This window comes from Mesoplodon mirus (assembly GCF_964341445.2).
Source record: "Mesoplodon mirus genome assembly, chromosome: 2".
NCBI classification, from domain to species: Eukaryota; Metazoa; Chordata; class Mammalia; order Artiodactyla; family Ziphiidae; genus Mesoplodon; species Mesoplodon mirus.
Genome location: NC_138977.1, coordinates 43,042,457 through 43,064,689, shown reverse-complemented (window position 1 = coordinate 43,064,689; position 22,233 = coordinate 43,042,457). Strand labels below are relative to the sequence as shown.

Below are 22,233 nucleotides of genomic sequence, written 5' to 3'. Positions count from 1 at the left end.
AAGAAACAGATTCTCTAGCCTCCATAAGGAATGCAGTCAGACCTCTGACTCCCCAAAACATTAAGAGAATAAATTTGCATTGCTTTAAACAAGAGAGTTATGATAATTTGTTACAGCAGCAATAGAAAACTATTAAAATTGGAGATAAGAAGCTTCATGAAAGGTGAGGATCATGTCTCTGCCTTTTTCACTTCTGTGAATAAGTGGCCAAAAAAGTGCCTGGTGTATAGCCAGTAATCAGTAAATATCTATAGATTAATTAATTAAGCCACATACCTTGTTCTCATATATTTTGGCATTACTCAGTAGGGGAAATCATCTCACTAGATTTTAAGAGAGGAATAAAATATACTGATTAAATTCTGACTTCTAACTAGCTTAAAAAATGCAAACAAAACCTTAGGAAAAAAGTAACTTCTTATGTAATTAGCTAAATATAACTGTATGAATGGGGAGGTCAGACCCTTCCAATGTAATGCTTGATCTCATTTTATTTGATTAGGCAAATTATGGAACAACAGCATGAAATGCGTTACTATACTAATGTAGCCTCCAAAATGTGAATCTCACTGTAACTGTGACCTTGAGGCCTTTTAATGTTGAACCTGAATGAACAAGTTGAAGTAGTTCAAAAGAATGCTCACGCACACACACCCAAATGTGTTAATTATACTTTTTTGCAGAGGAAAGCTTAAAGCATATGCTACAATCAGAAAGAAAGAAGGAAATGGCACATCAGTCAATTTGTAAAAATTATAAAAGTAGTCAAACCACTTGAATGTTGCAGCAAGTCCAAAAATGCTTAATTGTGTGATTTAGGAAATGGATGATGGTGATGGTAGCACAACATTATGGATGTATTTAACACCAGTGAATAATACACTTAAAAATGCTTAAGATGGTAAATTTTATCTTACGTGTATTTTACCACAGTAAAAAAGTTGAAAATAGTTGTGGAGGAGAGTACCTGTTACCAGTCCCACAGGAGGACTCTAAACACTTCTTTCTGCCCATTGCATTTTGGTATTGGAGATGCCAAGGAAAATACAATACAGTCAAGCACTGGATGGAACAACTCTTAGAGAAGAGAGAGAGCAAGATCAGCCTCAATTGGTGTGTCAGTCCCCCATGACCAGTGGGTCTCTCCCCGAAGTACCCTCTTTGGGATAAGGCAATACAGGTAGCCAGGAGACTCACCTGCAGGTTTTTCCTCAAGTTCTAAGCAGTCTGCCTTCTCCTTTCCAATTTTCAGAGACTTCTTATGTTTTTTGCCATTTGTTAGGTACAGGGATTTTTAGTTGTAATAAGGAGGACGTGGGAGAAATGGGATTACTCAGTCTTGGAGGAGCTAGAAGTCCAAATAATCATTTTTTAACTCATTAACAAATAATCATTGAGGGACTAATATGTGCCAGAAACTCTGCCATTTTATGTTCTACTTATGTTGCTAAGTGATTAGGACTGAAGGAGGAAGGAGAGAAGGAAGGAAGGAAGGAACGGAAGGAGGGGGGAGGGAGGGAGGGGGGAGGGAGGGAGGAAAGAAGGAAGGAAACACTACTCATCCTCCCTGTCTCAGCAAAAACTTCACTGCTTTCCCTAATGATTCAGCCTAGGTTAGTCCCTTTCCATTACGAGCTCTTATAGCACTCTCTTTACGCGACTCCTGGTCTTGCATCTTCTTGTTCAGGGTCTGGCTCCACTTGCCAGTAAGATTGCTGAGACCAACTTGTCCTTCCTGCTGCAGTATCCTATTGCCCAGTATAGAGACCTGCACAAGGTAGGCGCCTGCCAATCCTCATTACTTAAGCTAATGAATGTGCAATTTCCTTTCTCTGGCTTTGTTCTTACCATTGTTTTTCATCCCTGGTACAACTGTTGCCTGAGTTCTGACTTTCTTGGTCAGTTCTTGGCTCCTTTCTCTTGGCAACAGAATGAACTCCCTAAGCTTAGGCATGGTTTGCACGCATCTGGCAAGGGTTTGGGAGGGGCGAGTCTTTATGTTTCTGACTACTAAGCACAACTGACTTCCTCTACCCCAAGGACCCCACACCAGACATGTCATTTCTGCCGTTCTCCAGGGGCTATCAGAAAATCAGGGTGCTGGGTGTGGTTGAAGGTTTGCGGGGCCTGCCTTCACCCTAAACAGCACTGTTCTTCACCTGCTTTGGGTAGGTCAGTGGGTAAAATGGAGAGGAAACACAGATGTTAAAATAAAATAAACACCTGGAACAGTTTCATTATCACAAAGTAGAAAAGCAAAATATAAACCTATTCCTTCAGTTTTCCACTGTGAAGGGTCACTTTACCAATATAATCCTTGGAAATTAAAACTAAGACTCTGAATTAATTATCCTTTCACTATCTTGGGTTTTCTTTCCTTTCTTATTCAACATTAACTGCCTCTGAAATTATGTTAAAGCAATGATCTCTATCATAATGTCCTTCAGCTGGCCCTGAAAACAATTTCTTACAAAAACCTCCTTTTTTTTCCTAGGAAACATCTCAATCTTAACCTCATCATTTTTGTTATTTTGTTTTGTTTTGTTTACACTGAGAAGATATTACATTTTTATGTGGCTTAACTTATCTATGACTTAGACTAAAGTAGTGTTTTTCAACAAATAGAGTGATTTAAAAGTATTTTGTTCCCTCAAGAAGGCCGTTAATATACACGGGAAATAGTGTGGCAGCAAAATGAGATACTCTCGGTGGTACAGAGTTTATCTAGGGTTGCCCATATGAAACAGGCATCATTTAGCATTAAATCTCATTTTATGTGATCAGGGTTTATCTTCCAATGGGCCACTCAGGATTCATGCTGTAAGACTTTTTTTTTTTACTGAGCATCCTGAGAAGGCCATCTCTTCTGCCTTCCATCCATTCCCTTACACCTCAGTTTCACACTTAAATTTGCCTAGGTTTTGGCCAAATTAGATCTGAATATATAGCATGCAGCCAGTATCTGTTTATTAAATAAAAACAATGAATAACACATGTTGAAGTACTTTGGAAAATTATAAAATGATATTTAAGTGCAAGTTATTAATATTTTCAGGTAACTTGCCTGGTTATAAACATGCTGAGAAATCATTATTTTCAGATGTCATAGTGTCACATGAATAAACAAGGATATCTTTAGGATTGTGAAGCACATAAAAGTTCATATTGTGAGTCATTTTTAGCACTTTTCCCTAGAAAGGATTGTGTGTGTGTATGCATATAGATACATAAAGTAACAAAAAATATGAGCACATGAACACTATTCCTAGTTAATGTATAGAATTTCATAATTTTTCCTAAAACCTCAAGACCTATTGGTACATGATGTTGTATCTGAGGGGAAATCTAGCTAGAGAATCTGATCCCTTTTATTTCTAACATTTTAGAGTGTATCAGTTTTATTGATGTCTTGTTCACGATTACTACTTGAACAATATTTGAAGTAGATGTTAGTTCTATTGATGTTAAAATCACTCTCCTTTCTTCAAAATATTTTTTTATTCTATGAAAAAAACAGTGAACAGATGAGGAAAGCTTGTTGTTTAAGATTTATATTCTATTACCTCAAATCCATTCATCAGTTTTGGAACAACCAATCCTCAATATCTCTGCAAATTTTCAGAGAGGCTTATTTTTTATATTAATTTGAGGGATCATCTTGCTCTTTTTGAATTCAGCCAAATTCCTTAAGTGACAGAAAATGTGAGTTAGCAGACAACTGAAATTGTGAGATGGAAGGGTGTACATTGCAGGAATGCAATGCCATTTAAAATGGAATAGCAGGCATCTCCATTCTTAAAGACACAAAACTTCCTCTGTCATTTTCTAAATTGATGCTCTTACCTCCTATAATGTTGCTCAGCCCTCCTCTCTCTGGTCTTTTTTCTCCATTGTATTTCTCTTCAATTTCGGGTGGGTGGGGTGAGTGGAGAATCCCTCCAAGATTTGTTTTATGCAGAGAAATTCAGTTTTGTCCAGCCTCTATGGCAAAACTCAGATCTGAGATTCACTTCGCATGGAGGAACTCAGCTGAAGCTTTGAATGTATGACTTGCAAGACCCTTCCTGGTCGAGTTACATTCTTAGACAAAGGCTGTCATGCTCTGTAGTTCACCACAAAGAGTAGGAGTGGAAAGGCAGTTTATTTTTCCAGTTACCCAAGTACCTAAGCAAATAGAGTACCAGCTACTTTTAATTTCCTGGTGTTTCTTTTAATAATCAAGCTAATTGTGGATAGGTCTAGGTCTAGTCCCTCCATCATCTGATTCTTCAGCCAAGACAATCGGTAGCACATTACTCTGAGTCAATCTCCATGTCTCTCTCAGTCTCTCCATGTCTCTCTCTCTTTCTCTCTCTCTCACACACACACACACACACACACACACACAGACACTTTACCTTAATATAGTTCCTGCAAAGCAATCTGAACAAGCACATTTTAATATAAATTTGCATGGTGTACTTATCAGCACTTTCTTTTGGCAGAGAACCCCAAAATAAAGTGCATAAAAAATCCAGCACAGGGATTGCTACATTATGAGAAAGAAAACAAGTTTTTCTTTCTTTTATCAAATTGACTGAATTAGATACAAATAAGTGTAGAAATATACCCAAATTGAAGTGTTCTCAGAAATAAGCCATAGAAATTCACTAAGTGAAATATTAATTTAACTCTGCGACTAGAGTACATGGCTGCACCCACTTCATCACCTGCAGATAGACAACATTCTCCAGCCTCATCTTCTTGTTTCTTCCCTTAAACATACAACAGATGTACCAGAGTTATTCTCTGCTTCTAGAATATGTATTTTCTTTCATATTAAAATAATGTATATATTTCTCTCCTGTGCACATATACCCACAGAAATTTTCCAGTAGCAATAAAATACTAATGAACTTCCTAAAGTGTGATACTGTACAAAATCTAGTAACCACAAGGCTTTGCTATAGAAGAGGAAGTTACATACAATGTTTACAATATTCATAAATGTTACTCATTTATATTTTGCCCTCTTAAGATTGAAAAACAATATATGTAAGCAGATCAATCAAAAATATTTTAGACACCTTCTTGGCCATAATATAGGCTGTTTTAATTTTAAAAATAACCTAATAAATTGCCTCTGAGAAGTAAACAATGGTCAGTGATATTTATATAATAAAATTAAGTTCACAGAGACACCCAGATCTTGTATCCAGTAAGGATTTATTAGAAAAACAAATACTGAATAATTTATGATTTAAAGTTGTTAGAATAAAATTCAGGAAAAATATAAGCAAATGATTTTCTTTTCTAACAATTTAAAATGTAGGAGGTTTAGGGCTTCCCTAGTGGCACAGTGGTTGAGAGTCCGCCTGGCGTGAATTCAGGGGACACAGGTTCGTGCCCCGGTTTGGGAAGATCCCACATGCCGGTCCGGGAAGATCCCACATGCCGCGGAGCGGCTAGGCCTGTGAGCCATGGCCGCTGAGCCTGCGCGTCACGTCCGGAGCCTGTGCTCCGTAACGGGAGAGGCCACAACAGTGAGAGGTCCGTGTACCGCAAAAAAAAAAAAAAAGTAGGAGGTTTAAACCTTATGTATTTTTTTTGCTAAAAGAGTAATTATCCATGGATGACAGATGCTGCTCCCTACTTAATGGAGGGTCTCAAATTTTACTCTGCATCTCATTGGGAAGGAAATATAAAAATTTAAAATAGAATTAACTTGGGGAAAGGCATCAGTGCTGCAACTCTTAGCACCAAATGTTTTTTCTTGGAGCACCAAATGCTTTAAGGAAAACATTCCAAGTATCAAAGTTTTCAGATAGATAAATATTTATGGATCAAATCCATAAAGAACAGACATTGTTATGAAATATATATAGATGCCTTCAAAACTTTCTTTCCAGGCAGAGTAGACACATAAGTTAGGAGTCATTTCCCACTTAATTGTTTTTGCAACCTTATGCAACACAAATGGATTATGGATAAAGACTTAACTAATTTACTCACAGAAAGTAGTTCTTGACTGACATTATGTCCAAAAAATTAAACAGGAACTGCTTCTCTATATAAAATATAAAATGTTACTAAACTTATAGAAATGGCTTTATTTTAACCTTTCATTTTCCTGGTTGAAAAGTGTAGGGGTGTTCAATTTAGTCCTTTGGTGAGAATACAGTACTCTTTAAAGCAAATTATTCTCAATTTGCTAGTTAGCATAATCAAAGAAAATCATAACTTAGATCTGGTTCATATATTTAAGTGCAATAAAATTCCATCTGTCTTTGAACTTTATGAATGATACTTTTTTAGTCTCTATATAGACCATTGCCTCTTCACTGAGAGTTCTTCATAGTGGTATTAGAACTGGAAATCAATTTTCATTACAATCTACAGAAAGCTATTTTGCCATTTAAGGGCAAAGGTCTACTTACACTGCTCATGTACAAAATAAAAGTATCATACAATTTCCATGATACTAGGCAAATTCAAAGGAACTACCAAAGAAACAGCCTTAGCTTCTGTAGTACCCTTGAGGCTCTTAAATTCGGGGTGTGCACTGGTTGGAAATGAAGTCCCAATTTAAGAAAATCACAGTAGGCCCTGCCCCAGATGAAAATGTAGAACAATGGCTTACAAGAACTAAATGGGTATATATCTGGTTTCCAAGTCACACTTGCAAACATGGATAATTAGTACCAACACTACCATTTGTGAGCATAATGGACATTTTGGAACTGGATACAATTCTGTCCCTGAAACTAATCAAGACAATTAAATATTCAGCCAAACAAGGCTTGAGTTCATGTGGGCTTAAAGAAAAATGGTAGCCGAGGCACAGGTAAAATTTTATTTATGAATATGTAGACACATGACTTTGGATCCAGCCAGCCAGTGACATAAATAAACTTGAGCAAAAGATTCAAGCTAGAGGATATATATGTATACATATATCTATGTATAAAAATTTGTGTGTGTGAGCAAGGCTTATTGGAGCAGTGCAACAAATCTGGACACCAACCATCAGAATCACTCCCATCCTTTGAAATTTCCATTAAGCGTGCAAGGGGGGTAATTATACTGGGATGCTCCAAATCACTGTTTCCATCTTGTGCACTCACATGCCCGCCAAACATGAAATGTTCGCCTTCTCCCTTCCAATGTGATGGTTGTTGAACTTATTTTTAGTGTCATTTGATAAGCCTTTGTGCTCGCAGAGAGACATCCCACTGACCCAGCCACTGGTCATTGTCTATACCAGTTCACATCAAAGCAGGCGCGCTTTGTCAGGTTTCCAGTCGAATATCCATTTCGCATCTGAAGTACAGTATCGAAAGTGACTAGATCATTTGAGCTTTTTTCATCAGCTGCTGCCTTCTTCCTCCCCCACAGTGTTTCCGCTCACACTAACATAATTTGGCATCGTTGACGTGACACGATGGTGGTTTTTCTAAAAAAATTATAATACATACATTTTCGATGTTTTGTGGTGGTAGACCCTCCTGAAAATTTAATTTATAAATTGATGAGAGGAGGCCTTTTTTTCTCTCTACTGAATCACAACCAAGGTAGAGTGCCCCTCAAAATCCAAGTAATGTGCATACAGTAATAGGTCATTCAATGTCAAAAGGCATAAAAAAGATGAGCAAAATCTTCACAGGCTGCTGCTTGCTGTTGCCTTTAATTATATTAATTAAATTTTGAAATTTTCATGCAAAGAGAGTTGCTGGCTTGTGACGCTGAAGAGCCCTTGGAGACTTGGAGGAAGAAAATACCCTGAGCGGAAGCTTTGTGGTTACTGCTTCCTTTAAATTAAAAGCAAAACAAACTCCTAGGTATGTTTACAGATATTACTGCTTTATGTACTACTAAGCCCTAAACATAGAAAGAGGGGTAAATCTACCAATTCCAGGGACAAGTTCTCAAATCATGAGTCCATTAAGCTCCACTGAAGATCTCTAGTTAGAGGCCATCTTCCTGTGGAATAATGCTTTATTAATTTTCTTCTTTTCCCAAGTGCATAATGAAAGAAATGTGCCTTCAAAAACTAAAGGGCAAAATCTTGCTTGCTACTGATACCTTGAGGCATCCTGTCTACATTTTGTCATACATGTGCACTTTTCAGTGTTAGAATGACAAGAGTTTCCAGTCAGAAGCTTCCCTGAAGGCACATCGTGGTAGAGGACTTGGAAGGATTTTGTGATCTGACACAGCTATAAGGCAATAGACTCCTTTATTTGCTTAGCCTGGTGGGAGATTTCATACTCTGCATTTGGCTAACAAGCTTGCCATGTAAACACACAAGTGCCATGTTTCCATGTAAAATGCTCCTTTCTCCATTAAAGCTTCACCAGGGCCAATTGTTTCGTGCTCCCTCTTTTGATATCATCTTCATGCTTTTGTTTCTTCCTCTTTTACACGTTCAAAAAAACTTTCTTGTATAAACCACAGCATGTACATTAAAGTTCCTTTTTATTTTTAATGTCCTGAATCATGTGTTACCATTGAGTTTCATCAATTCCCATGTAGATGGCAGAACAAGAGTTTGAAAATGTTTGATGCAAGCAAAGCAGAAGGCAGAGAAAACATTTCCTGACTGAGAGGAATAAAGCTGCTCTTCCAAAAACTTCTGAAATGCACTTTGTTTTCTTTTGGTTGGAAATCGGCATCGTGAAGATGTACCATCTTCATACTTCTTGGTCTTCCTGCTTTCCTTTTACTGAGAGGGAACTCGAGAGAAGTTTATGCACCGGCCCTAGGAAAGAAACAAATCCTTATTGAAATACAGAAGTTACTTTAAAAAGCATGAAAACACCTAGTTTTCCTACTATGATATAACAAACGATTACCCAAGGTAAGGTCAATGTTAGGATGAAACATGAAGTCATAAGTTTTTTTCTTTGGGTCAAAGCATGATGGTTCATTCAGATCTTTTCCACAGCAAGTTCACCTACACAATGGTATGGTAAAATTAAAGTGAAAAAAACACTACGGAAAACAGAACTTTGTTATCGCTATTTAAGGAATAGCATTACTATCCGAGCAATAAAAATATCAAAGCCACAACCCTGTATGTTTCTACAATGTATTAAAATGGAAGTGTCCCATTTATACAATCTGGTGCTTTTAAAACTGATATAAAACTGGTGCTTCTAAAATGTATGCATGAGAAGTGTATTTAAGAAGTCATAAGAGATTGAGGATAAGAAGTCAGGGAGAAAGGGAAGAGATGCCATCTCTTTGTGATTCCATTTTATAATAGGCTTTTACAACAGATTTATTAGCAATCTTGCCCACTGTTGTTGATCATTTCTCACAACTGCACACCACCATTATGTGGTCTCTATAAATGGTGACTTTATTTGCATTCCACATTTCCAAAGAGAGTTTGCCATTCCAATTCCTTAGCAGTTCAATGAAGCTTGTTGAAACACATTGTTTCATATATAATTATAAATAATCTAAGAATTAGTTGAAAATAAAGTTTCCAATTAGTAATAAAAGATCCCCTTCTTCCCTCTCCTTGGTGTGACATTGCTGATGTCTTGTACCATATAAATCATGTCTAGATTCCTTAATAAGCCAAAAGGTAGCATATTGCTTTCTAATTTAGGGTCCAGATCATCAACCTATTGAGATTTTCCTATTTCTCATAATATCTGCTCTCTAACTTCATATTTTAGAACTTCTCTTTATTTCCCTCTAAATGTGAACAATACATTTGTTTCAAATATCTGGTACATCCAGTGTACATGGTACATTCAAAAGGAACAACAAATATTGTTGGAGAAGAAAGCCGGGAATGTAAAAACACGATTTTGGTCTATTTTCCTCTCAAAAGTGACTGTTCAACAAATTTGGAAATTTCAGAAATTAATGAAAAAACAGAAAAGCATAAAAGCAAACTAGTTTACATTTACTCTTGCCTAAAAGGCAAATATTCATCAAATTATCTGTCTTCTAATAATTTTGGAGGTAACATTATTACTATAATTGTCAAATTTATTACTTACTTTGTTCCTAATGTCTACAAATAATATCTGTGCAAAAGAAAGTGGGAGAAAAGCATGGAGAAGACTACCTTAGAATGAGCTAAAAATTCCTTGGTAATGCAATGGTCATAGGTCATGTACTCAGACTGTATTTTTATATTACCTAGAACCTTCAAAGAAGATTTTTAGAATGAATATTAAGTGAAAAGATACTCTTCTCCAGATTAGCTACATTTGGCATCATGTGCCAAGGAAACATTAAAAAATGTTATTCTCATGATATATCCCTTTTCTAAAAATTTTTTTCAGAGGGCAGGAAAATGACATAATTAATAAATATTTGGGCAAATCAGTAAATCAGTCCTTCTAAGCCATGACAGTGTGATAGTATAACTATACATACAATGAGAAATAGATTTTAACTATGAATATTAAAACAGTGATGAATATTAAAAATATTATCTTCTGGCAATTTTCCAGAATCAAACAAATATATGAGGAAATATATGAGGAATGACATTTTGACAACAAAGATATGCATTAATGCCATCTTTTCTTGTGTATTTATTATGGACCAAAAAAGTAAAAGTTTTTTTTTTCTGCATAATTTTGAAAAGAAGTTACCATGAATTTCTACTTTTATTTGCATTTTATCACTAATTAACTAGATTTAGATATAAGGCTCTTTTTCAGACCATTTCTGTTCCACACACCAGATTAATCTGATGACACTGATTCATTTATTTTATGCAGTTAGAGGGTTTAAAAAGTGAAATTCATAGTTCACCTGAATTCTCAAAATCACTTCAACACCTAAATTATTCCAGACCTAAATTATTTTCTATTTCATTTGGTGTAGTTTAATTAAAGATCTAGCAACTAAAATGAAGAAAGCCCTATTGATTTTGACCCTGAGGTCCTTACTTCAGTTCTTCCAAAGCTTGGGATTAAGTATTAATCATCAGCTGCTGCATGTCTGTTGATTCAAGTACCCCAAAACCCTGGTACATGCAATATACACCCCCGTGTTTTAGCACACACATTGACAAAAACAACCAAATATCTCCTCACCTCCTAATCATGGACTCAGTGTTTTTCATTTTTATCAAGATCTGATAATGTTTTATTTTACAGGAATTTAGAAGTTGGTAACTCAGAGGAGTTCTATTCAAAAGTTACTTCCTCTGTTAAGCCTTTCCCAGCTGTCCCAGTCATGGGGCTCCTTCCCCCAAATTTCATCTCTACCACAGCCAAACTACATGACACCATAATTGTTTGCTCCAAGATCAAAAGGAAAAGTAACAGTGGTTAACTCTGAGAGTTCCAAAGCCTGAATATGTATCCCAGCTCTTTTATTTATTGTTTTGCTTTGTTTTGTTTTGTGGTACACGGACCTCTCACTGTTGTGGCCTCTCCCATTGCGGAGCACAGGCTCCGGACGCGCAGACCCAGAAGCCATGGCTCATGGGCCCAGCCTCTCCGCGGCATGTGGGATCTTCCCAGAGCATGGCACGAACCCGTGTCCCCTGCATCGGCAGGCGGACTCTCAACCACTGTGCCACCAGGGAAGCCCTCTGTTATTTATTAACCGTGTGACCATGAACAACTTATGGTTTCCTCATCAATAAAATGGGGATTAAAAACTGGACCTATTCATGACTTCCCAGGTGGTGCAGTGGTTAAGAATCTGCCTGCCACCTCAGGGGACACAGGTTGGAGCCCTGGTCTGGGAAGATCCCACATGCCGCAGAGCAACTAAGCCCATGCACCACAACTACTGAGCCTGTGCTCTAGAGCCCATGCGCCACAACTACTGAGCCCACATGCCACAACTACTGAAGCCCGCATGCCTAGAGCCCATGCTCTGCAACAAGAGAAGCCACTGCAATGAGAAACCCGTGCACCACAACAAAGAGTAGTCCCTGCTCGCCACAACTAGAGAAAGCCCAAGTGCAGCAATGAAGACCCAGCACAACCAAAAACAAACAAACAAACAAATAAATAAATAAATAAATAAGAAATAAGTGACTAATCACAATTTAAAAAAAATTGGACCTATTCTTAGGACTGTTATAAAGATTAAGTCTGTTAATATAGATCTATAAAGCACTTAGAACAGTACCTGGCACATAGTAAACTTGCAATTAAAAAGCAGATAGTTATTATCCATCTCCCCTCTACGATGTCATTGCACAGTGTCTAACATAGAGCAGACTTGTTATAAATACTCACTTAGAAACAAGTGGATGGATGGATGATATATAAAAGAATGAATACGTGATGACCAGACCTCTACTGGGGGAGGAGCCAGACCTTAAAAATGGGAAGATAGTAAAAGTATGAATCTGAGACGGAAAAAAGAGATTACAAAGGAGAAAAATAAAACAGTGGAAAAGGAGAGAAGACAATAAGGAGAAAATAGAAAAGAGTAGTTCTAAAGAGAAAAGATAGATAAAGAATAATCAAGAAAAAAAGAAACTATTGGCCAAAGGAAATTTTTATTTAGTATTCCATCAGGTACCTTACTCCCAGGGGATTATTTCATGCTAGCTGCTACCATCCACTTACCAGAACATTCTAAAATCAAGGCGACATACCCTGGTTGCAAGTGGCTGTGATTAGGAGTCTGTGGCCCTTTGAATACTGCTCAATACTATCTTACAAAACCCATCAATATAATGCCAATTATGTTTAAGGTCAAGAATGTTAGGCTGCTATTGATATCATGGCAAGCAGTCTAGGCCAGAACACAGCAGAGCAATTTTTATTCACAGGAAATGGGATATGACAGGGTTTACAGGTCTGCCATATCCTCGTGCTTACAATGCCTATACAATAAAAGTATGTTATCAAGGTAACAAGTAAAGTAATGTAAAATAACTTGAGCATACAACTCATCATTGGCTGGTACAGAATGGAAAATATTAGTAGTAATAGTGTTTATTTTTCTGAGACTATTTCACTTTAATTACAAATAATACAAGCTCTGAACATTTTTAAAAAGTTAATTGAATAGGTTAAAAACAAACCATTCAATGCAACCTAAATATACAGAAATATACATAGAGACATAATTTTAATACTTTACTCCCTATATAGAGGTTAATACTAGTATCAGGTAACATGACTATATAGTCTCTAAAATAAACCACTAAACTTGTAATATGCTAAAACAATGAACACAAGATTTCTGCTAGCAAGAGTTAAAACAAATGTGTAACATTAAGTTTGCTTTATATTTTACAACATACTTCAAAAAATTTTGAATTCAGGTGGCATAAGTGTTTAGGGAATAACAAAACATGTAATATAAAGCATAATTATTAATGTGGAGAAATAACATTAATTTTCTCTATATTTTCAAATTTTTAATTAAATATTTTTTTAATAATTTTCTTGACTTAAAATCATGCTCTAATCATGCATCTAAATTATGGGTAAAATCAAAGTATACTGTTGTCGTGATGCTTTAGGTAATGCCCATATTATTTATTCAATTAGGCAATCACTTCAACCAACTTGAATTTGGTATCATGCCATATAAGTCACTAGGTCATAAATTTCAATAATAAGAACATATAGCCAATATAAAATTGAATTAAATGAGTATCCTTAGGACTGCATTAGTTTAAAAATGAACGATGTATGTATTCATTCTTTTGTCTTGGGAATATAGAATTCCTTGGATGCAATGAAATAATTGTAAAATTTATCCATTTTGTATGACATAGAGATTAGGAGTAAAATTTCTTAAATATTAAAAAAATTAAAGTTAGGTAGAACAAATAGAATTTAACTACTGACTTTAGATTATAGCCAAGTACATTTAAAGTACATTAATTTAAAAATTGTGGTAATTCAGATAATGACTGACCAGGTTATAATTTACCTTCTCAACATATTAAACAACTAGGTAAATTAACTATAAACAAGATTACTATTGGCATATTTACCTACTTAAATAAGTTTTAGAATATTAGAATTATTTATATATTAATAATTGACATCATTGTATTGTAATCTAGGTATGACATTTTATTTGCCTAATAAAAATTATGGTTAAAAAGGAATAAAACTGCCTCCCATTGAATGTAAACCATATTATGCAACCTTATATTGAGCAACATTGCCTAATTAGTGAGCTTCTGTGGCAAGAAAAGAACTCTCATGCATTGCTAGGGAAAATACAAATTGGCAAAAACTATATATAAGCAACATATGTAATAATAGTCTTTAAAAGCTTATATTCCTTGACTCAGTAATTTCATGTCAGGAATTCAGCAAAGTATCTGTAAAGTAAAGTATCTAGACAAAGATTTCAAAATGTTTACCATGGGATTTTTATAATGTGAAAAATATAATCAGTACATTTATATTTATTTCTGTCTCACAATCAGAGAATAATTAAATTATGATTAATCTAATGGTTATGTAGCCATTAAAACAGAAATTTAAAAAAATTTAAAGATGTAGGGAAATGATAAGTGAAAAAATGCCAACTTGTATATATATGTAATTATAATTATGCAATGTATATCGAAAGAGTAAAAGACAAGACTAAGAGACTACACCAAACATGCTATGAGTAGTGGAATTGCATACTATTTCTTACATTCTACTTTATATCTTTTCTGTATATTTATATATTTGATAGCTTAAAAATAAATTTTCAAAGACCAAATTCAATCAGCAAAAATGCAGCCTTTTCTAAACATCTACATTTATGTTTTTAAAAGTCATTACAAGAACCAATTGACTACTCTCAGGAATCATCACCATCTACCAACTATACCAAAGTTCTTCAGCATTCATTGTTCCCATAGGTCAACTCATTTACTTGTCTCTAGGTTGTCTTTTACAGTTAATATCCTGATGAACCCATGTGTATGCAGTTCTACTCAAGAGTGCGTGAGTATGGCAGAAGCCACTGATTAATAAATTTTATAATCCACAGTCAGCATTTTCATTTTTATGGTACACAATTCTAAGAGTTTTCATAAAATGCCTGTTCAAGCATTTGTCCAGGCTGCAATCAGCAATCTTATTTTAAAAAGTGTATGTGTGTGTGCATGCATGCATGCATGTGTGTGTACATGTGCACACGTGGCCTACCTCAAGACCTGTGCATACTGGAGTTGACTATATTTAAATAAAAATATAAGGTAAATCTTTAATTTTCATACAACATCAAACTTTCTAGTGACATGCATGGTATCTAGCGTATATATATATATATATATATATATATATATATATATATATGTACATACATGCACACACACACATATATATCTGCACTCAATCAACAACATAGAATATTTATACCTCAGGCACTTATCAATAATAATTTTTGAATCCTTTCTCTCCAGATCAGTTGGCAAAACTATCTTTGAAAGTGAGGTTCTAAGTGAAATGCTAGACATTGATTTCTCTAGGTCAGTGTTTTTTTTTTTTTTTTTTTCATATTATAGTCCATGAAGTCCTGGGGGTTCTACAAGGTGCATCGGGGACCACTATGGCTGGAATGGTGCACAAGAATGGAGCAAGCAGGCACATGTAAGCCTCCCTTAGTCCAAACCAAGAAGATGCACTCTCATCTACCCTTTAAAATTGCAGTTCAGTATAATATTTTGTTTTTGTTGACCCTAAAAATGTGGTTTGATACCTATTATTCAAGCTATTCATACTTATGTGAAGCCAGATCACCAGTAAACTGTCAATATAACTGGACTTGGTTTCTTTACTTTCCTTTAGAAATATCTTCCTAAATAAATCTATGACAACATTACAGCATTATCCCCTCAACTTTTGGTCATATCTAGAACTCACATAAATTTTGGTTACATACAGAGAATTTTGTAGTTTGGAAAATTGCTATTGAGGATGTTGATATTAAGGGATCAATTCTGAGAGTTCAGAGCTAGCTAGGAAAAAGCATGCCACTTCTGGTAAGCTCATGTGCTTCCCTTTTATTATATAATGCCAATTACGTAACTTAACCTTTCTCTTTGTGCCTTGACTTTCAAAAAGCTCAGATTTACATCATGTTCTAAAAGCATTGCTACTCTTAGTGTACATTTTCTGGTATAGCTATCTTAACTTTGGCCCATGACTATTTCTCTATTTTTATCCTTAACTTTTATTGTATATTTTTTTCTCAATATTTCTCTACAGGTAGATTAGGTATAAGTAAATGGAAACTAATATATATTTCTTAATTCTCAACTTTCTTACTCACAAAGACTCCACACTCATCTAAACCTTTAAAACTCTCCAACAAATGTATTACCTCAACCTCTACCTTATACAAAAGATCATATAATGTCTAATTCCCTTCTTTGCTGTCTTTTCTTATTCTGGTAAGACTTACTGAGGTATTGTTCAGATAGCTGATGTCAAACAATGATTAATTTGAATTTAATCTTAACTAAGTTAACACAGATAATTAATATGAATTTGAAGCTTATACATGAAAGCATGCTGAAACTATACTATTCCATAAAATCCCAAAAGTTCTTCTGCAAGAATAAATCCCCTACGTCTAAAGACTGAGAGCTTAACTTCATTTTCTTTGACTGCTAGGAAAAATAAGCACAATATGATTCTTTATAAACTATAAATGTATTTATATCTCAATCCATCTCTTAGAGCAATGGTCTGTGCAGAGGCTTTACTCCATTACTCACCTTCCATCAGTATAAGAAGGAACAGAATATACCAAGGATACATCACAAACAGAACTCTAGTCATAACAAAGGCTAAACTCACAATTAGAACCTGTCAGTTTTAACTCCACTTAAGTGATTTTCAGGCAACACCAAGTATCTATTAGAGTAAGAAGTTAATTGACGTTTCATTGTTGGCAATACCTTCTCTTAGGTCTCATAATAAGAGACCTAAGAGTAGGGGTGGAAAGTTGGCGCCCAAAATAAAAATGTCCAGTGCTGTTACTGTTCTTCAGTTAACTAAACCAGGAGATAAAAACTAGGCAACAGTAGGAACCAATATATTTGCTGTTGGTTAAGTATATAGACCCCAACTCTGTTGCAATATTTGAAAATTGATTTTGCCAATTCATTTTCACTGTGGCCAGAGTAGCATTAGCCAGAGCAAGTACCACATTTGCCATCTCTTGAGCATTAAAATTCTGCAGGCATTAACACTTGCAAGCTCTTTTACTAGCTATCTGCACAGGATATATTTCACTGCTATAACTGTAATAGTATTATGCTCACTTCATAAATATCCATTGACAAGCTGAAGCATACAACTGCACTTTGGTTTAGACTTTTCAAACACAGATAGCTGATTTATTTATATCTCCACTTTAAAAAAGAGTTTACTAAACCTTCATGCTTTGTGCAACAGTGAACAGTGATTCAAATTTAAAATTGTATACAAAGCAAAGATACACAAGGAAACAAACACAAGACAATTCAAGAGGTCCAGGAAATCTCAAGTATCAGGAAAGAACGTTGACTTGAAAACACAATAGGCTCTTTGAGTGAAGATTTCCTGTACCAACTGGAGGTACAGAGTGAAGAGAAGGCACCTGCTATTCTCTCTCTCTCTCTGAATGTCAGAAATTCTTGAAAGGTTTACCTCATTTTTTTTTAGTAAAAAGACAAGTTAGTAGTCCTTACATATTTAATACTAACAGTATAATAGGACTATGTGCAACTATCAGCAATATATACATATACAAACATATATATATGTACATACATATACACACACAAAGAGAAATATATATACATATATGTATATACATATATAATATATAAAAGAATCTGTGTTATCCTCTGCTTTTAAAAAAAACTGAAATATTTTGAGCTGAAATATAAGTTCCATATACTTTTTTCTAACGGAAGCTCAACTTATAAATGTTCCACCTTACAGTGGGGACAACACACCATATGGATATTCATTTAATGTCATGAAGGGAAGTACTGAGTTTGCCTGATAAATTCACCTTCAAATTTTTTTCCTCTTCATTCTCTTATGGCATCTGAAAAATGTTAGTGACTATATACATACTGTTAATATTTATTTTGCAAATAGCTATGTACCTTTATTTTTTTGAGATTCAGGCATATATTTTGCATTTAATGAAACATCTAACTCATGCTCCATAACAGTAAGATATGAAGGCTAAAATTGCCTTCACTAAGTGCAAGGCAGAACCCTCCCAAAAGCTGGAGACATAGCAGGAAAGCTGAGAGAGACCCCTATATAATACATGACATTTTCCTTGAGACTAAAGAAGTAGTCAACTGAAGGCTAAGGAGAAAAGCAGGAGGGTAGTGAAATAATTACCTTTTCAAAGACACATGGGGCCTTCCCTAAGGGAAAGGAAGCAGCCTATTGAAGATTTGGGGAATGGCAAGAGGAACGAGAAAAATGGCCTGAGGGACACAGGGCCTTCTTGAACCACATGTCAGTAGCCTGTTGAAACCTGGGAGGAAGAGAACTGAGAAAGAGCTCTCTAAGACTCATGGGGCCTTCTGAGAGTGCAAGGAACAGGGCCAGTCAAAGACTATAGGCAGGAAATCAATATGGAAACAGGTCTCTCAAAGTACAGAAAGTGGTGGTTGGTGGGCATAAGGAAGGTATGGTCCTCGTAGCTGAATAGCAAAGAGAACTCCCTTGCAACCAAGAAGCTCATAGGTGGGTTGTAAAGGAGAGAGAGTCAGAGACAGAGACAGGAAAAGGTAAAGAAAGAGAGCTCTGTTAAAAGAACATCCCTGATCTTACTCTCAAAATTTTGGAAAGCAGTAGTGAACTAAAAATAATGAAGATGGCAACAAACCAAGACCCAGCTCAACCACAGATTAGCAACATGACAGAGGAAGGGTACACATCTTTCTAGAAGTAAATATTATCTAGATTAGTCTCTATTTTTTATGACAGTGTCCAGCATAAAATCACAAATTATGGTACACACAAAGAAGCAGGAGAATATAACCCATAATCAATGGAAAATACAGTTAATATAGGCAAATCTGCAATTAATAAAAAAGGACTTTAATATAACTATGATAAAAATGTTAAAAGTTCAATGAGAAAGGTGGACAGCATGCATAAAAATATAGTGAATTTCCACAGAAATATGGAAACTTTGAATAAGAACAAAATAGAAAAACTAGAGACAAAAATGTAATACCAGATATAAAGAATGTTTTTGATTCATGTAAAAATATACTGAACATAGCAGAAGGAAAACTCACTGAACTTGAAGGTAGGAGAATAGAAATTGTTCAAATTGTAAAACAAAGAAACAAATAACTAAAGAGAATCTGAGACCAGTGGGACAATATCTAATGGTCTGTCACATGAGTAATTGGTGTCCCAGAGGAGAGAAGAAAGAACGGGGAAGAAAATTTTGAAAAAAATAATGGCTAAGTATTTCCTAGAATTGATGAAATGCATAAACCTACAGATCAAAGAAACGTAATGACCTTAAGCAGGATAAATACATAGAAAACCTTATCAGGGAACATATAATAAAACTTATGAAAGCCAAAGAAAATCCTAGGAGTATACCTCTCTGTCCCTCATCATCCCCCAGCTGAAGATATTCTGTACAGAGAAAACAACTGTAAGCATGACAGCCAACTTTTTATCAGAAACAATGGAAAATGCAAGACAGTGGAACTCTCTCAAATGCTAAATGGGGAGGAAAAAAGTCAACCTAAACTTCCGTATCCAGAGAAAACACCACTCAAGAAGGTAAGCAAAATAAAGACATTTTAAGACAAGCAAAACCTGACATAATTTATCTGCAACAGGCTTCAACAACTACGAGTGCTAAATGAAGTTCTTGAAACTGAAGGAAAAGACACTAGATGGAAGCCTAGATGTGCAGGAAGAAATACAGAGAAACATAAGTAAATATGTGCATAAAAATGAAATATAAATATATAAAAGAAAATTTCCTTATGACACTGATTACAAAAATAATAATATCAAAATAAGGAAAAATATATTATTGAATTTATATCTTATGTAGACTACAACATATGATAATAAGAGCACATAGAAATAGAGGGGTAAATGGAAGTTAGGCCATGGTAATATTTATATATTATTTTAAGCTAGTATACTATTGTAGACTGTGAAAAGTTAAAGAAGCATATTGTTATCTCTAGAGCAACCACTGAAAAAGAGCACAGAGGTATAGTTTAAAGAGATAATAGAGGGGATGGAGTAGATTACAAAAAAATATTATATTAATCCAAAAGAGAGCAGAAAAGGAGAAACAGAAGAGCAAAGAATGGGTAGGACAGATAGAAATAAAATACAGTAGACAAAAGAACTGGAAATAAATTGAAACAAATGAACTGGATACATAACCACATTGACAAAAGAACTACTTCAATGACTTAACACAGTATTGTGTTTGTATACCAACTACAGAATATAATTTAAGGATAAAGAGACCAGCAAAAAATGTTTTATTTCATTCATTAGTCTTAATTTTACTAATACTATTTTATTATTAATTTGTACCTATATATATTATAGGATAGAGCAAATAAGTATTTTAATATTGGTAAGGCCAAGATTTTTCATGTAAGAGAAAATGGATACAAGTATAAATTCAAAAACATTCACCATTAAGATCCTTTAATGCTAAATCAGAATTAAAAGTATACCATAGGGTTTCCCTGGTGGCGTAGTGGTTGAGAGTCCACCTGCCAATGCAGGGGACATGGGTTTGTGCCCCGGTCCAGGAAGATCCCACATGCCATGGAGCGGCTAGGCCCGTGAGCCATGGCCTCTGAGCCTGTGCATCCAGAGCCTGTGCTCCACAACAGGAGAGGCCACAACAGTGAGAGGCCCGCATACCATAAAAAAAAAAAAAAAAGTATACCATTAACTCATGATTTTTTCCAAACTATTGAATTTCCTAGTTCTACCTGCTGAAAATGCTTAGAAGCAATGAAAACCCAATAAAAATTAGCACCCCTAGTATCCAAATGTGTTCTCTAAATACCATTATCTACTAAAAACATCTAATGCTCCTTGGAGTTGAATGGTTTATTCTACTTTTGAAACAGAAAACGTAAAAGATGAGTCTGGGACACATTATGCCAAAACTAAAGAAATTTATCAAAGACTAACATGCACCATGTCAAAAATATATAATAATCAATATGATGAATCAGGCTTTTACAATATGGTTTCTCTGATCAATCTTGGCATCACAAATAGTAGAACAATCGGTGTGATGTGTTACCCAGTGCACAGCACCACTTATGAATAATCCATTCCAAAAGAAAAAGGTGATTCTGAATCACAGCAAGGGGGTAGAGAATGTCAGTATATATGATCATGTGTGTGGCAGACCAGTGCTGGAGGTGTTGTAAGTTTATAAAAATGTTCAGGTGGCACAGAGCAGAGATTATAAGGAGGTCAATGAAACTATGACTATCTGGGAAAGAATAATTCTGGTAGAGAAATCAACAAGTGCAAAGGCCCTGGGGTGAAAGCGTCTTTGACATATCTGTAGACAAGTAATCCAGATAGTGTGGCAGGAGCAGACTGAGCAATGAAGAAAGTGGAAGATAAAGTCAGACAGGAAGCAGAGAGCCTATGATGCAAAACCTTGTAGCAGTAGCTGTTATAAATTCTTTTTTAAAAGCCAAGTTACTAAAAGTAAACATCTGGATCCCTTCTCATCTCTTTCACAGAAGACTGAGATAAGATGTTAAGTGATTTACTCTTCGAAGTACTTAAGGCCAACACACACACACACACACACACACACACACACACACACTTTCTCTCAGTCTCTCTCTCCCACACACACTCAACAGACAATCAGAATAAAAACCCAAGCTTGAAACATTCTGTCAAATAATGGCTAACTTAGATAAAAATTAATCCATATTAATTATTTAATTATTACTTAATCCATATTTGAATTATGTATTTAGATAAATGTGAGACAAATCCAAATGAAAGGTTTATTATATCACTACTCTTCAATCAGGTGGGACATATATAGAATAAATTAGTTGACTCAGTGTGGAAGAATGATGCATGAAAATATTAATTTTCACTTGAGTATTTCTAGACTTAAAATTTTAACCTCAGTTGTTAACATCAGAGAGCAAAACTTTTACATGCAATTAATTTGTCTTTTTCCTAGGAAATTAGGCATTGAGATATTTATTTGTCTTATCAAACTGCTTTAGGCACATTTAAAGAGAAACACTGAATGCTTATACATCACTATCACTGAAAAACATTTATT

The 22,233-nt window shown here is 35.1% G+C and overlaps 1 protein-coding gene across 1 annotated transcript in view; it reads right to left on the bottom strand.

Annotated features, from left to right (window-relative positions):
• Positions 1 to 6,818: 6,818 nt before the first annotated feature.
• The window catches only part of ANTXR2 (ANTXR cell adhesion molecule 2), a 163,586-nt gene continuing 148,171 nt past the window's right edge, over positions 6,819 to 22,233 (bottom strand). Inside the window, exon 17 of the mRNA XM_082645109.1 lies at positions 6,819 to 8,737. Within this exon, the coding sequence (XP_082501235.1) occupies positions 8,699 to 8,737 (39 nt within the window). The 3' untranslated portion in view covers positions 6,819 to 8,698. The remainder of the gene's footprint in view (positions 8,738 to 22,233) is intronic.